The 17,412-nt window shown below is 41.1% G+C and overlaps 3 protein-coding genes across 3 annotated transcripts; 2 read left to right on the plus strand and 1 right to left on the minus strand.

The window, feature by feature from the left end:
- Nucleotides 1-173: 173 nt before the first annotated feature.
- ora4 (olfactory receptor class A related 4) lies at nt 174-1,281 on the minus strand (the record flags this gene model as incomplete). Its single annotated transcript, XM_083771028.1, is given in 3 exon segments — nt 174-778; nt 781-1,072; nt 1,195-1,281. Coding segments are annotated over 3 exon segments (984 nt in total).
- Nucleotides 1,282-7,240: 5,959 nt separating this feature from the next.
- Nucleotides 7,241-11,638, plus strand: ssu72 (SSU72 homolog, RNA polymerase II CTD phosphatase). The gene is made up of 5 exons (XM_083771688.1): nt 7,241-7,511; nt 8,310-8,453; nt 9,897-10,036; nt 10,194-10,312; nt 10,508-11,638. Exons 1-5 carry the CDS (start codon nt 7,432-7,434, stop codon nt 10,607-10,609), a joined length of 585 nt encoding a protein of 194 aa, XP_083627814.1. The 5' UTR covers nt 7,241-7,431; the 3' UTR covers nt 10,610-11,638.
- LOC310862908 (transmembrane protein 240-like) lies at nt 11,067-15,371 on the plus strand (the record flags this gene model as incomplete). Its single annotated transcript, XM_083771029.1, has 4 exons — nt 11,067-11,087; nt 12,449-12,555; nt 13,748-13,947; nt 15,340-15,371. The coding sequence occupies 4 exons, from the start codon at nt 11,067-11,069 to the stop codon at nt 15,369-15,371; spliced, it is 360 nt and encodes a 119-aa protein (XP_083627155.1).
- Between the last annotated feature and the right edge of the window lie 2,041 nt (nt 15,372-17,412).

The raw sequence follows: 17,412 nt of genomic DNA on the forward strand, positions 1-17,412 counted from the left end.
TCTAATAAGACTCAAGGACATTAAAATTACATTCACATTTTGTTCTTTTTGTTTTTACACTCTCCTCCACTTTTATGACTTGTCTCACATTTTGGACAGAGTATATTCTCTTTCATCTTTTTGCCTTGCTTGCCTGGAGATTCACTGTCAAAGTCTGTGTCCTCTTTGCGACACTAAAAGACTTTGGACCACCCCAGCAGCATACTGGTGATTCTTCTCCTCAGCTTGCCGTGTCCCAGGGCCACCACCGTGGGGCTAAATCCTACAAACACAGATGCGGAGAAATGGGCCACAATGAGCAGCCCCTCCGAATGGTGTCCCCCATCGTGGTTGTAGTAAGTAACTGCAGCAACCTGCAGTGCCCAGCAGACCACAAAGAGTGACACCAGAGACATGATCACATGAGCTGCCTTACGCTCACTGACCACATGCCTTTCCAGTTCCCCCTGGGTCGCTCCAGATGCTCCACCGGCGGTGACAGCTCGTCTGTGCTTGGCCAGGGCATGCAGGGTTGCCAGGTTGGTGCAGACCATTAGCACCAACGGTGCCACCTCGTTAAATGCCAACAAGGTGGAGGCGAAGGCTGCACCCTGTTCAGGTGAGGGGAACTCCCACACACACCCGAGAAGAGGTCTGGTGGTGCAGCTGATCACCATGAGCTCCACAGTGGCATTGCCATGAACGTGAGTGGTGAACACCAGAGCTGGCAAAGAGAACACCAGATTGGCCCCCCACACCACCCCTAGGACCACCCATACCCGCCGCCTCTCCCGCTGCTGAGCAAGAAGGCTACGTGCTGGCGCTTCAGGGTGGCACAGTGGAAGGCACTCAGGGCCAGAGTCACCCAGCAGCCTACAGCTCGCAACATGAAGAGGCGACACCAGCTGGGGGCCAAGGACACATCCAAGCCCAGGTCCGATATAAAGATGGGCACTGTGCGGAAAAGGTCCGATATAAAGATGGGCACTGTGCGGAAAAGCCATGTCAACAAGTTGACCAACGACAGATGTACCAGAATAGTGTCAGAGGGAGGGAGTCGCCGAGACGGACTGTCATTGGCTGACTGAAGCACCTGAGGTTAAAGAGAACACAGGGGACAGACATTGATTAAAATCTAGCTGTATCACAAAAACACTGAAAGAATAGTCCTGGGATCTTTCTATTTTCATTTGCAACTGTTTAGTGCTCTCTCACCACATGGATGACCAAGATGTTTCCCATTATGCCAGTGAAGACCAGAAGTCCAAATAAAAAAGCATCAATAGTGAGAACCTCCGACATCACATCATCCTCAACATGGCAATGCCATTTATTTTTTGTCCTTGGCAATCAGATAGGCTACTTGTTTCATGAAGTCACCCTTACTCACCCTACCTGCATGGGCTTCATTTGAGCCACTCCTATAATGTTTGTCATTCATCTGTATTTTATAGACATGCAGATCCAGCCCAAAGAAAGTGCAGTACCTTCCCCATTGCTGACCCTGCGCAAGGTCAATTTACTTTGATATCTTGTTGCTTGGTAACTACCAGCACAAGCTGATTTTGACAGTTTTTCCACATCAGTAAGGAACTGCAAACATATAGGAACCCTGTCAATTGAAATGATACAGGTCACATTGGATGTCTGTTATTTATTAGTGTGTATTTATTTTGTTCATTTTGTGCCATGTACTGTATTTACACCCATTATCCTATTCAAATGGGTAAAAGAGCTTGGTGAACAATGACTACAAGCAACATTTGTAACATATAGGTTTACAAATACGTATTATACATTTTAGCCTATTATTATTGCGACTGGAGGTTGCGTTTACTATGAAAACCTGCATCTCCCGTCCGTTAGTCACCCACGTCTCCATATATGGTATTATGCCTCGTGACATCATGGAGACCTTAGATCTCCATATATGGTTGTCAGTCCATCAACCATACATGGAGAAGACTGGATCATCACCTAGATCTACATATGTGGAGCCGGCCAGCAACTCTATCCGACCTCTAACCCTTAGATCTCCATATATGGAGCTGACCTGTTCAGACATTCCATATGTTGATGCTTTCCACCCGTCCTTCCTGTTCTGACATTCCATATGTTAATCTGACCTCATCAAACCCTATACACTCAAGACACGCTCCATATGGCCAGTACAGAATTAATTCCATATGTTGATCTGACCCCCCATGCCAAAGCATCATCAATGGTCTTGGATGTCGTAGCAATCAAATGCCAGACACTCAGAAAAGCAGATAAGGGATAATGGATCAGGGAGGATGCTTATCTGTTATTCTCCAAAGGTCTTATTAAGACAGTCAGTCCCACTGATGCAGCAGTTTCTCTTATTAGTCAGCCCTGCATGCTCTCCCTTGGTACAGATTGTTTACTGGTTTGCAGAGTTTCTCTTTTGGTGAAAGCCAAGGGCATAATTATTGATCAGAACTGCCCTTGCCACGAACTGCTGAGTCCACTGTGTCACAACAATGTGACACAGTGGAATATACAGTGACAATTTCAATGTTATCTAAATTTGAACAAATTACATTTGATCCCATTTTCAGACCTTATTCTTAATCTCAAGCCTGTTTTATATTGCTGCATTTATTTATTTTTGTATGGTCCCATTGGCCTAACAAAGACTACCAACAAAAATAAAAGAAATAGAATATCAGACAGAATAATAATGTGCTTAAAATTTGTAAAAGTTTGTGCTTAAAATGTACTGTAAATTCTACAAACTGTTAATAAATATTTCAATCAAAAAAAAAAAATTAGTATTTTCGTGTTAAATACGGTATTACACCTCCGGGGGGCGCTGTAGACCATTTTATATCCAGCATCCCTCCTCCCAGGCTGACCGGAGACGAAGGTAATTTCTGGAACCAGAAAACGTATTGGCATCTGTGTTGTTGTGTATGTAACTTAAAAAAGAAGAAAATAGAAACATTAAAAATAAAGCCCCGGAGTTGAAAGATTGAAGACATGTCATAAACCACAGATAATACAAAATTAAATGTAGCTAGTGGTTGCAAATTATTTAATAGGTAGCGTAGACACGCCACAGTAGGGTAGAGCGCCTAGAAAAGTGGGTGCTGCTATAGCCTATCACCAGAGGGACGTTCCATGCAGTTTCTATCTTTTGGACACATAGTTTCATTGGTTCTTTATTATTATACTGATTGATTGATTGATTGATTGATTGATTGATTGAAGTAGGCTATTTATTAACGTATTAACAAATTACAGTAGGCTACATTTCAAGCACAACAAAACTGTTAACTGTGGAGGACACATAAATTAAGCATTACACTTGTTTACAATAGGGTCCACCATGTTCAATTTATCATAAAACAAAATACCGTGTCGCTGTCTTTCACCGACAGCTGGACAATTGAGTGGGAAATTGAAAGAGAAAGGGGCGACTCTCTCTTTTATACTAATTGACTGCTGACAAATATTTGGCACACTGGCGGCACGCATGCACTTAAGCTCGATTCCACGCATATTGACTGGCTGCACAGCCTGCACAGTGCACACACACACACACACACACACCTCCAGCAATCAAAGCCTTGCGTCCAGACATGAAGAAATACAGGCTACAGCACAAGCACAGCACAAGTCTGCACATGTGATTGTGATGGCACACAGCGGCTGCAGCATTCTTTCTTTCCACAAAAGTAAGTAAGTTTGTTTTTCGAGAAACCAATGACAATTAATTACGGCAGTGTGCGGAATAATGAGGTGACCTAGCTCGGAAGGATAAGGCTTTTCACCGTTGATGCATTACATGGTAGCTTAGCTTCTGCAAGGTCATAGCCTACTTGAATCTCGTTCTGGCTCTATGATTAAATGTTATTTTTGTCCCAGATGCAGATTTCTCCCGTTAATGGAAGCGACTGGATTTGCAGACAGACATTCCATCATGCGCATTAGAACGACCCTTCTTATGGCAGACATCAGCCTGCCTTGTCTCTCTGTAGATCTCATCCACTATGTCTGAAAACAATTCAACAAAAGGAAGGGAAATGAAAAGTCAACGAAGACCAACACTGTTCGCCTTATCAGTACTCTTACTCTGCACATTTCAAAGGACAACCAGCTTGAGGCAAGCACGCGGCAGCTCAGCATCCTCAGCATCAGCACCCACGTCTCCATCAAAGGTGGGCAGCACAAATCCACTGGGTGTGCCCCAAAACCAGCTGAAGAAGACTAACATAAGTCGGACAAATTTCAGCAATGAAACCACCGCCAATCATGGTAATGACAGTAGGCCTACACCAAAGATTAAGGCGGAATCTGGCCATGTGAATAACTTACGCTACAACACCAGCAGAGACAATACTCCCACTGTGATATCAGAAAGGTCAAGACCAAGTTGGAAGGAGGAGGCAGGAGGGGCACCAATCTGTGCCTACAGAGTGATTGAGGGCGGCATCAGTGGGCAGCTGTGTTTTCGAAACACCCAATTTCGTTTCCAGTGCAGTCAGAGTGATTGCAGGACTGTAAAGTCGTTGGGGAGCTTGGTGGCAAATATTCTTGCAAATGGCAGTGTGCTGTTACAATGGGCACATAATGGTGCTGGGGAAAACATTCATAAAGCCAAAGCGATAATGACTGACCATGAAGTAACCGCAAATGGAAGTGGACAAATGGCACTTTTTACTCCTCCGCCAAAGACTGTTTTAAATGGGAAAAACCACAGGAAGGGTGGCTTCGAGTTAAGCTGCTGGTGGAATGGAAGCTATACACAGTTTGAGTGTGCTGCTGTCCGCCTTGCCTCCGGCTGCAGGGATTTTCTATTGACCGAGTTGCATGAGAACATCCCGTACCGCATCTGCCTGCGTTCCTTGTTGCACTCGGAACCGACCGTGAGAGCAGACCTGGACTGTGTAGAGTTTACTGTGGCTCCCTCTGGGATGCAGGACATTGTGATCGCCATGACAACTGTGGGAGGAGCTATCTGCGTGATGCTGGTCATCATCTGTCTGCTGGTGGCCTACATCACGGAGAACATCATGAGCCCGGCGACACAGCACACATATGCCTACCATACACACTCTCACCACTGACTTCCACATCCCCATCAAACAACAATCAGTAAACAAAACAGGCTACACATCTCACTCACATAATGCAACACAATTGCATCCTTAATTAACCATAGGCTATCTAATCTCACATTAATAATGATGTTTGATTAAGCCACATAACATGGAATGAACATCCAAATGTGATTGAAATCAAACACAATTTCAGGGAGTGAGTACAATAACACTATAACCAAAACTATTGATTACCTGCATTTAGCATATGGATCACAATGGCCACTGTGTCATTTTTTTTTGTCATTTTATAGGCCTACTGTTAGTATAAGTCCGTATAAGTCAGTATGTTCTAAATGTTTGCAGTGAATAGGAATGAGAAAAAACAAAGTTGTTGCTGAATGTTATTAAATACACTCTTGAGTAGGCCTACATGCCATTGCTGTTACACAGAAATCTAAGTTCATGGAGGGTCATCCATGATGTTCATCTGCTGCATGTATTCTGTCCATGCAGGCTAGGCTCTTTTACACCTGATTTATGCTTTGCTGTATAATGAGGTAGCATGCCGAACATAGCCGATCTACAAGCTTACAATGTGCGCACAACGCATTGTGAACTCGTAGATCTGCTATGTTCTACAAGCAACCATGTAACATACTAGGCTTTAGGCTATATGTATTTGTATGATTAGACAATTACATATAGAGGGTGCACGTGAGTGACATCATCATCATACCTGGAAGTTATGTGGGACTACTGAGTGGCAAAAAACTATACTTTCAGGTGTTGACAACCAATACATCCAAACAGAAAAGTCCTATCTGATTGCATTAAACTCACTTTGCCACCTGATTTGCCACTCACTTTATGACCTTAGCCTCCTATGTAACCTCCACTTACATTTAGAACAGAATTGATTGGGTTTCTTTTCATTTTTGCACCATGAAATTATAGAATGGACAAAGGTAACTGTTTTGAACTTTTGGTGGACTTGTCTCTCCTCTTTGTTATGCGTGTGTACAGCCTTTGAAAATAATTTAGGCTGCCCTTATGTCCAGTAATTAATGAATTCAGACAATAAAATAATATAAAAGGTCCATTGCATAATTTACATCTGTGGTGTGTATGTGACTTGTGTTTTGTGTGATTTCACAAATTTCAAAATGATAATTGGATACCGGTAATCAAAATGAAAACAAAACAAAACTAGATAGATAGATAGATAGATAGATACCGGTATTTGATATAGTAGACATTGCTGTTGTATTTCATTAAGCTCAACACTCAATCTGCTACAAAGAAAAATAGCAAAGTGATTATATAAAAATAATAATATGAATATGAAAAAAAAAGTCCTTGCAGTTTTGTTTCCATCTAGGCCCTATGAAATCAATCACATGACATGAATAATAACAAAAACATTCTAAATCATCAATAACAACAAATAATCACACCCGTGTGAAGTGAGTGGTGCAACTCCGTGTGGGGGTAGGGGGTGGTGCAGAAGTTCCAGTGCCGGTGCCGGCCCGATTCCGGCGAGCCGCCCCGCGTCCGAACCGGTTGAGAAATGACAGTTACCGTGTGGGGGTCCCTACTGTACTGTACTGTGTACTGTACTCAGTGTACTGTACTGTACTGTACTGTACTGGCACACCTGAAATCATCATATACAGTTAATGTGCATCAGTGCATGTGTGTGTGTTAGGTTGCGCACAGGTGGTGAAAAACAACCATGCTGTTTTCGTGCTCAGACGCACCCACCCACCCAGCCAGCCACACACATAGCTCCGTAAGGGAGTGGTTGCACCACTCAAAAATCAATCATTCCAGGAAAAACTCAGAGATGCTTCAATTAATTGAGACATTGAAATAGCCTACAAACAATAATATACAAAACATAATATATGTGGATAATAATAATTAATAATTAATAATAATTAATAATAATATAATATATATATAATATAATAAATTATTATTATACGTTTAGCCTTATGATGAAAATAGCAGATATACAAGCTTACAGCGCGTCTTGGTGCAACGCGTCGTAAGCTTGTAGATCAGTTATTTTCGACGCGCGACAGACACTGTCGTACGACGAAGTACAGGCGACCCCTTTGATGTTCGGGGAAACACAACCCTCCAATGATGTCACCGTTTAAAGCCGTAGTCGGTAGCTCTCTCTCTCTCTCTCTAGAACGCTCCGCCATTTTAACATTCGCCTCTTGTGAAAGATAGGCATAGTGCTGCTCAGCCGTTCTGTTCAATGACCAGTGTTTAGTTAATTTCGATGTAGAAAGGGCTTCTCTGGCTATTCCTCGGGAGATTCAACAAACTTACTTCCTAACATTTATTAGTATATTCGACTATTAACCGAAGATTCGCAATGCCGAGCCACCCGCTGCGCGTGGCGGTGGTGTGCTCGAGTAACCAGAACCGCAGTATGGAAGCGCACAATATCCTCAGGTAAAAATGACCAGCAGAACCAAGAACCAGAGCCTACAGAGAAGAGAAGACCGCCACTGACTGCAGTTATTCAAGACGTTTCGATGTGCTGCCACGCCGTTGTATCATTCAGCCTCCCCAACAACAACTCGTCCTCCTCGGCCTCATCACTGCTCAACAATGGCCTAGGAATCGGCACAGATATAACGTTACACTACCATCGCGGTGGCGCACGTTTACTTTGGGATATTGGTTGTTTTGTTTTTAATTCGTGGCCATCAAACCTTTTAACACTTACATTTTTTTCATTACATCGTACAGGTCCTCAGAACGTCACTTTAGATTTGATACGTCGATACTAGTAACTAGAGTTGTCCAAATTCTGTACACGAGCGCCCTCTTTAAAAACATATTCCCGGAAGCGTAAACTAACTCATCTTGTTATCTACCAGATCTTATTTTTTTAAATTGGGCAAATATAAGGTTGTTAAAAAATGTCATTAAAATTTAGCTATCGTATAATGTGCACACCACCACGAATGACCAATTCGCATTGGGTAACTCCTGGACTTCAACTTGAACAAAGGATTGTCAGTAGTTGAGTCACTGTTAGTGACTAAACTAAAACTCCCTGGCACTGCACTCTGTTCGATCAAGACTTGCTTTTTCCAGTAGTTTCTAGTGTGGTCACCTGAAAAGAGAAAGTTGCCTTTGTATGATAACTGCTTTCTAAGATTTTAAAGGGATGTTAATGTTCTTGTATAAAATGTACTGTCCCGTATATTTTTAACCTTTTCTTGCCTTGTCTTCTCTCTGCAGCAAACGTGGATTTGCTGTGCGTTCATTTGGAACAGGGACTCATGTGAAGCTACCCGGCCCTGCCCCGGATAAGCCCAATGTCTATGACTTCAAAACAACATATGAACAGATGTACAACGACCTGGTCCGCAAGGACAAGGAACTGTATCCCCTGTGCATTCATACACCCATCAATAACACAATCATAATGGAGACACACAGATTTGAATACAGATTCGTGAACACAGCCTACTTACCTTTATGTGAGGAATTCATGATCGTGTGATGGCTTTGGAGCATGCCATTTGAGAGATGGGTGACTTACTATGACAAATATTTGTACCGTGGTATTTGCTTATTATTCTGCATACTTGATAGGCAAGTTAAGCGTTAAAATAATAGGCCTACCTATTTATGTGATGGGGAAATCAACGGTATCTTCAACAGAAATGCCACTCACATTTACAATTTGTAAGAGTCGGGCATGCCCAATGCATAATATTAATCATGGTCTTCCATACATGCAACTCTAGGTTTACCTTTTAGCAGTCTTGTAGTTGTCAATAAACCTTAAAGGACAACTTTAGTTTTTTTCAACCAAGGTTCATGTTTTAGGTTGTCATTAGAGAAAGTAAAAGATGAGTGTTCATTTTTTTCCATTTTCTGCTTTCTTTAGTTTTAGGGATTTTAGCTGTTTTTGACAGGGGGGCGGGGGCATTCGAGCATGGGGCTAAATATGTATTTTTTTTACAAAATATTACGGTGATTTTTATTATTTACTATAGTCCTACTAGACCCCAAGAAATTACATCTGGCCACAAAAGATCACGGGATCTACTGAATGTGTCAAACTGATATATTGAGCCTATACACACGGTGTGGCTTCCCCCCAGTAGGCCTCCTTCACATTCAGTAGATTGTGTGATTTTCTGTGGCCAGATGTAATTTCCTGGGGTCTAGTAGGACTATAGTAAATTTAAAAATCGCCATACTATTTTGTAAAAAAATACATATTTAGCCCCATGCTCGAATGTCCCCGCCCCCTGTCAAAAATAGCTAAAATCCCTAAAACAAAAGAAAGCGGCAAAAAAAAAAAAAATGAACACATCTTTTACTTTCTCTAATGACAACCTAAAACATGAACCTTGGTTGAAAAAAACTAAAGTTGTCCTTTTCAGTCATGTAGTGGGAAAGTATTTTATAGAGGTGAAGCAATAACGTTTGTGTACCAGGTTACTTTTTCAGAACTGCTAGTAATGGTTAAGTAATGGTCAAAATTGTATTTATGAGACACCAATACATGAATATAGCTGTTGGTGTTATAGCAGTAACATGGCTTTTAAATTGTTCCCTTGACACACCACCAGATGGCAGTGTTTCTGTATTGCAGAAATGTTGTCATATTTTATATGTAGGCCTATACTTGATACAGGTTTATATATTTTTGTATATGTCTGAAAAGTCACTGCATTAACATTCATAGTTTTACAAGATTGCCACCTATCAAAATGAGTGAGATCATCCTTCTGCAGGTTTGAGGACTTTTAGCTGTCTAGGGATGTCTTTCGCTTCCTCCTGCTTGTGTTCCTTAGCTTTCTAATTCCTCAGGTACACACAGAATGGAATTCTGCACATGCTGGACCGCAACAAGCGGATCAAATCGAGACCTGAACGTTTTCAGAATTGTAAGGACCTGTTTGACCTGGTCATCACCTGTGAGGAGAGAGTTTACGACCAAGTGCTGGAGGGTGAGGCTATTGTCTTGTAATCAATTTTAAGCATGTTAAACAACCAAGAGGTGACTTCAATGTGTTCTGAATTCTGTGAAAAGTTACTTTTTATGAATATGTGAGGGAAATTCAGCACTTTTCTGTACATGAACCCTGTTCTGTTTACGCCCCACAGATCTGAGCTCAAGGGAGCAGGACACGGTTCAACCAGTGCATGTAATCAACGTAGATATTCAGGACAATCACGAAGAAGCCACACTTGGAGCCTTCCTTATCTGTGAGCTGTGTCAATGTGTGAGTTTCTGCCAGCATATATTTCCTGCATTATAGTCACACTTTGTCAGAATAGCACGCTTATGCTAAATGGAGAAATTGCTTATATTTGTACTTCACACCGTGGTTTACTGGCAAAGTATTAAAACATGGTAGATTAGATTGTTTTGTACAATCATTTGTGCTGATGAGCTGGAATGTGTCTTAACTCTTTAGATCCAGCACACTGATGACATGGAGAATGAAATCGATGAGCTGCTGCAGGAATTTGAGGACAAAAGCAACAGGCCTTTCCTCCATACTGTCTGCTTCTACTGATGGTCCAGACAAGTTTTGCAATAAAAACATGCCCCTGCGCAACACAAACAGTACAAACACACACCTATATTTTCCTCTGTTGTCAATGGCCCACACTCACAAAAAGCTTTTGATCAACTGCTGGTGGAACAGACAACGTGTGTATCTGCAAAATGTAAGTTTTTTTTTTTTTCCTTTTCTTTTTTTTTGTTTCCCCCCCCCCCCCATTTCCTTTTTCTTCAGGAATGGGCAAATATTACATTACATACTTATTGATGCCAATATAATTTGATATCTAGATAACTTCAGAAAGTTTCGAGGGCCCATGTTTTGGCAGCAGATCTCAAACAAATGAACACAAACTTTGTTCTGTTCAGGGCGGTAGTGGGGTTGCAGTTACAGTTACGTTGTCTCCACAACGGCAGTGACATTGTGAGGGCTTTTAATTCTACACAGAGGAACAGGGTTCATTGCTTTAATGCCTTCCCTGTGGATCAAGGTCAGGCTAAGGGCATCCTGCAGTGAAACCGTCTCCTCAGGGAGAGCAAGTCGCCTTTTGTCAGACAACTGATTATATTGTTTAGTTTTTTTTTCTTCCTTTTTTCTTTATTATTGCACATTGATGCTAAATGAGTTTATATTACAAATGACAGAATTGTAATTGTGTATGACATGTCTCATTTGACCCCTAACTGGGGATAGTGTAAATGTGTTAAATGCGATCAGAGAGGACATTTATTGAACTGAATGCGTGCGACTGTGTTGTAGTTAGAATAATTGAATGTGGGGTTTATTAGTAAATAACCAAACTGAGACTATGGATTCTCTTTTCCCCACTTTGTTTTCGTTGTGTTGATTGATTCATATTTAAAGTCAGATTTGCTACCTTTCAGGGCATACGATTTTCTTCTTTCTTTCTTTCCTTTTGTAAATGTCAAATAATTGAAACATTGTAATTATTTGCAATCTGCAAGCTCAGTCCAGAGTGCCTGAATTTCCGTATGTACATATGAATCCACTAAATAAAACGAACATCTCTTGAAAAACACATCTTGACTCTTGACTCTTTTTGGCTTATTTGACTTATCAATTATGTTTTATAATGATTAACATAGGCCTACATTTATTGAAGTAGGCTTCAGCTTGACCGCTTCTATTGCAATGCAATCCACAATAATTTTTAGTCTGTCGCCGATACGGCTTGGTCACTATTACAACATAGGCCTACTAAAGTTCTATTAAATTATCCTTGCGCTCCATTAAAAAAAACATTGTTTTATATATCGAAACATGTTTAATTGCATCAATATTAACCGCTAATCACCAGACTGGCTTTGGTTAGCCTCGGATATTTATGGTAGACATTCGGATGACTGACACTATGAAATAGGTAGGCTACATCTGTTAAGCCTATCTGGGCGATTGTGTGCGGTTCGCACAACTTACTGCTTAGCTACTTGCTGTTCAAACTATGAGCGCTTTTATGAAGACCCAGGCATGTCTGTCCGGTTGGGTATAGTTGGTGGCAGCAGCAGCGCAATGAGCGCACTGTCTTTACGCACAGATCGAGATGCTGCTACTCAGCGCCTTCCTAGTTAAGTAGAAAACATCTGGGCAGTTGACGGAGCACATGCATCGACATCGGAGCTACTTCTCAGTTCAGGAATGCCAGGAATTCCGGAGTGCTTTGCAATTCAAGATCTTTGTTAAATGGTAAGAACTAAGAACACTGATTGATGTCAACGTAACGCAACTGGTAAAAGCATGCATTTTTTCAATATATAATTTGTGTGGCCATGCATTTGTTATTTTGTTATGTCCCAGTATAACATGTTCCTTCCACTCCGCAATTGTTTTCAGACTGCAGCTTGTGTGATGGACTTGAACGCGCTTCTGGACCGCTTTCACAACTACATCTTGCCATATGTCCGTGGGGAAGAACGCATCTGTGGTTGCAAGTGCGGAAGGTAAAAATCTATTTAAGTCGCCAGATAACAAGATAGGCTACTGCCTACTTCACTGCTAGACAAATACAAGACACACGGACTCAAATGGCTGGAAGACGCCTCTGTGTTATTTCAGTGACTGCAGGAACTATCACATTTTTGCCTATTGAAATTAATTGTATTGTAGGCTATTAAAACATCAAGTTATTATTATTATTTATAATAATCGTTATCCAGGCTGGAGGCTGTCACTTATCGTGCACTTATTCATGATTTAATAAGTGACTAACTGACACTACAGTATATAGGCCTACACACTATTGTCTGTATGGATTGTGGACTAGAAGTACTAGTAGTGCATCCAGTACGAACTATAGGCTACTATACCCTCAGGGGCCAGGTGTTGGTATCATGTGCTGTTCATCATCAGCTGTTGGGTCTATTACCCCAACTCCATAACACTCAACTCAAATTCGTCACTTAATGTCCCTTCCTTTGCGTTGTTCTCTGAGCTATTCAATTTATCTTTTACTCTACTTAATTTAGAGATTGTCTTATCTCTCAGAGATGGGCAAAAATACAGGAAAAGCATAATGATAAAAAATAGGCTACTGGGTAAAATGTATCACAATACAAATAAATACTGGTCTGAGTATATGTATTTGAGGTACAATATAGGCTATGTATTTTGTATTTAAAAAAAAATATATATATAAAAAAAGATGCAATTATTAGTCAATTCACAGATTGCCAAATATTAAATGTCATGCCTATATGTCAGACTTTCTTTTTCCCCCCTTCTTTTAAGATTAGTTTTGATCTTTTCTGCCTTTATTGGTAGTATGAAGTGAAGGTGGACAGGAAAGAGGGAGAGAGAGAAGGGGAGAGACATGCAGCAAAGGTCGTCATGAACGGGACTCGAACACGCGACAGTCGCGACACGCTGTCAGGCCAAAGCCTATATATGTGACATGCGCCTGGACCACTTGGCCAGTGGGCACCCTATTATGTCAGAATTTCTAAGAATAAATTGATCATACAAGCAGAGCAGGCCAGAGTGACGAACGCTATAGAATAACTATGAGACTAAATGCACAATCCTACACAGAGCTGCCTCTACTCATGTACTTCACTGACACTGGTATAGGCCTACATGTATTTAAATGCTGCCCATCTCTGCTATCTCTCTTTTCCACATGTCTACTTCCTGCAGGCACAATATTTACCACGTCATTCCGTATGATGGGGATGAGTCCAGAGTGCATTCCAAACCTGTGGGCGAGAGAGTGACCAAGCAGGAGATTGACTTGATGTTAGGCCTACTGATAGGTTTCTGTCTGACCTGGTGCTTGCTGTGGTTAGATGGAGCAGTGAACTCTGTCCTCAGGGCTTGGAGGGCCAAACAGCATAATGGTGAGTTATGCACAACAACACTTCAGTAATCAGTAACAGTAAGACAGATGTTATCTAAATCCTTAGTTTAACCTAAGCTCTATATATGTGTGTGTGATGAATAGAATAACGAAAAATAGACAATCTACAAGCTCAGATCAACTATTTTTGCTGTTCAAATTTCGGAAGGTTTCGTTTTTTTCCTTGCCTATAATGACATGCCCAAAATAGTAAGGCCAGGGTGAAAGTTGATAATGTCAACCCATCCTTTATCCTTTATGTAGAATTACAATTACACTTTGTAAGTGCGTCACAACATCATAGCTTAATGCTTTAGGGTAGGCTCTCCATTTAAATGAGAACCTGAATGTTGCAGATGCTTAAGAGGCAGATGCTTAAGAGAACCTCCTCCCTCCTGGAGGTATCGGATCACCCACTTCGGTCTGAGTTTGAACTGTTGCCCTCAGGTCGTCGGCTGAGGGTGCCCGCCACAAAGACTAATTGGTTCAAACTATCCTTTGTCCCAGCTGCTATTCAACTGCTGAACAGCAAATAGCACTTTATTCTTGCCCTTTTGCACATACTGCCCACTAATGCACTTTAGCTGACTTTGCTACTACTGTATGTCATGAATTCTCTGTCTCTAGTGCCCTGTTCTTACTCCTGTATTGAATGTTGTTGTTGTGTGTATTTTGTGTGTATTTTTACTATGATCTGGCTGCAAACCAATTTCCCGATTTCCCGCAAGGGACAATAAAGCTAACCTTGAACCTTGATGTTTTAGTTCTGAAGGCTTCTGAGTCTTCTGAGTCTTCCGAGTTTTTCCGCACAATTTGTGTATTGCCATTAGCAGAATGACTAATACACACACTATAAGACACCCTGAGGGCGAGGGCGCGTGCACGCATCCTCCTGGGTGACCGCAGACTGCTGGGCGAGCGCTGGCGCTTTGGCATGGGGGGACAGATCAACATTTGGAATTAATTCTGTACTGGCCATATATGGAGTGTGTCTTGAGTGTACAGGGTTTGATGACGTCGGATCAACATATGGAATGTCAGAACAGGTCTACTCCATATATGGAGATCTAAGGGTGGCAGTGTCTTGAGTGTACAGGGTTTGATGAGGGCCCAGGTAGAGCCGGGCATTAATCTTCTGGCCTGTTGAGAACTGTAGTTTTCGCCGGCTGCCGGGCGTGGCTGCACTAATAACTTTGGGGCGGGCCCATCTAGAGGACTGACAGGTTTAGCAGATTTTCATAGTTATCTGCGACCTATGGTCACAATTAATAATACACAACACTTTAACATTCTAAGTGTAAATTTAACCTGAACCCTCTCGCGTCCCCTCCAAAGGTAACTCAACATTTAGGATTTTAATGTGTATGATGTGTGTATGATTTTAATGTGCTAGCCCCTCCTATGCCCAGCTTTGTCTGTGTGTAACACATAGTGATGATTCAATTGGTTGAGCACCCATAGCGATGATTTGATTGGCTAAGCAAAGTACGCATTGAGGATATAAAGGACAGAAAAGTGAAGACGGAAAAGTGAGGACGCAAATTGATGGTGTCATTTTTTACAGCCTGTACTCTGTACAAATTCAGAGCATCCCCCTCCTTTCCCTTGCTGTCGATTCTGATTTGCTGCTTCCTCCCATCTTACAAGTCAAATTCATGCTATCTAATTATCCTCCTGTCTTCTCTCCTCTCTAAATGAGTATTATTAGAATGGTGTCCATGTCTTATAACCTCTCTTCATCTCTGTTCTTCGCTAGACCCTTCCTTGCTCAGGCATTCATATTCTCAAAACGTAATTAATATTAATTAGAACCAGGCACCAGGGTCAGTTCACGTTAACTGGATTCAAATATATTTTGTCCTTCCATCTATTATTTCCAGTCTTTGCTGTGTCTTTTCATCACAATTTCAATCTTTGTCTTTATCTCCAGATGTTGATTCTTGGTCATGGGTCCACACATTGTGTAACATAAAGGAACTGTGTCGATGGGGCCACTGGAGACAGATGGGGGATTCCAGTAGAAACATGATGCACGTCAAGCAAACACTGATCCATAATTGTTACCACAAGCCACGACACCTATTAGAATAGAGTGCCAAGCTGTCTCTGCTTGATCAATGGCCATGATGCTGTGGTGATTTATATTTGTTCTCTTCCCTGATGTGCCTATACCTAGTACTGAACACTAAACCTAGGCTATCTAGCAATACTGGCTAACCAGACACTACACCATTAAGCTACATGAACACAAGAAAAACATAAGACTGGATAGCAAAGATCTAAACCTTTTGAAATTTGGACGCTGCACCCCCAAAAAGAGCTATAGTAAATATAGTATATCTGCACTGAATGTTGTTTACTTTGGCAGGTAGTCACTTGATCTGGGATCTGAAAAAAATCAACTACTGTATATACAGGTATATATCTTGATCACATGACCCCAGAGATAATGTGTACTGGTTTGTGTGAGTTTGACAGAATCTGTAGTAGTAGCAAAATATGTTTAGAAGAAAATGCAAATTGGCAGAAAATGTTATCTGGCACCAGTGGCCATGGACTATATTGAGTGAGAATCTAATAAATCCAGGAATTGTATTGTATGAGCTACGGTCACTGAGGCTTTGTGATTATACAATTTTCAAAAACATTATGTACAGGACACAAATTTTTAACTAAATGAAGGTGTAACCTGGGGTTTAATTAATACAAAAACAGATTTTGCCTGAGAATGCTTATTGAATAGAATTCTGTAAAATAATTTGAGGTTTGTATTTTGTAGGTACCAGACATACTTAGACTTTAGATTCTAGTTTTATGACTTAGTCAATGGTTTGAAACAACTCCTTAAGAGTGATGTGTGACAGTGGCAAGATCTTATCATATAGCCATAGCAGGGACCACTTTATGCCCTTGACTTGACTGAAAATGTGATTGGCTGTCTCAGGGCTGATCAGCCATCACTATGAAATATTGAACTCCCAAGTGGTTTTCCCCATAGGAAATAAATTACTGCCTCAACTGATCTTAACTAACCCATAAGCTCACCATGCATCATTAGCTCAGTGCACTACTACACCGTATATGATGCATACATTAGGTTTGACCCTTCCTCTCACCATGCCGCACTGTGATGCCATAACCTGTACATTTATTTAAATAAAGCCGGCCATTGGATTTAAACAGCGAGTATTATTGTACATGCCAAGTCTCTTGCATATTTTCTAGGGTCTGTCTGACCTGTACTACTGACAGGGCTAAAAATGATAAATGACCATTAGAATATGTATTGTGTAAGCATACCGGTACATGAGAAATTTCATATTTTAGTTTAAGTGAAAGCTTTCAAGGATAAATTGTGTTGTCTCATGTGATAACCAATGTGATTTAGAAAAAATGTCTTAGTAAGAAACATGGAACATTTACGTTTTATATGAAAACATGAAAACACTAATTTGAACAGAACTCT

This window comes from Protomyctophum parallelum (assembly GCF_964188405.1).
Source record: "Protomyctophum parallelum genome assembly, chromosome: 8".
Classification (NCBI taxonomy): Eukaryota; Metazoa; Chordata; class Actinopteri; order Myctophiformes; family Myctophidae; genus Protomyctophum; species Protomyctophum parallelum.

What these genes read in the sequence shown, in the direction of transcription:
- ssu72 (XM_083771688.1), top strand. Translation starts at nt 7,432, where the DNA reads ATGCCGAGCCACCCGCTGCGCGTGGCGGTGGTGTGCTCGAGTAACCAG. An exon ending in GAAGCGCACAATATCCTCAG is followed by an intron (nt 7,512 to 8,309) that starts GTAAAAATGACC and finishes TTCTCTCTGCAG; the next exon opens with CAAACGTGGATTTGCTGTGC. An exon ending in TTACGACCAAGTGCTGGAGG is followed by an intron (nt 10,037 to 10,193) that starts GTGAGGCTATTG and finishes TACGCCCCACAG; the next exon opens with ATCTGAGCTCAAGGGAGCAG.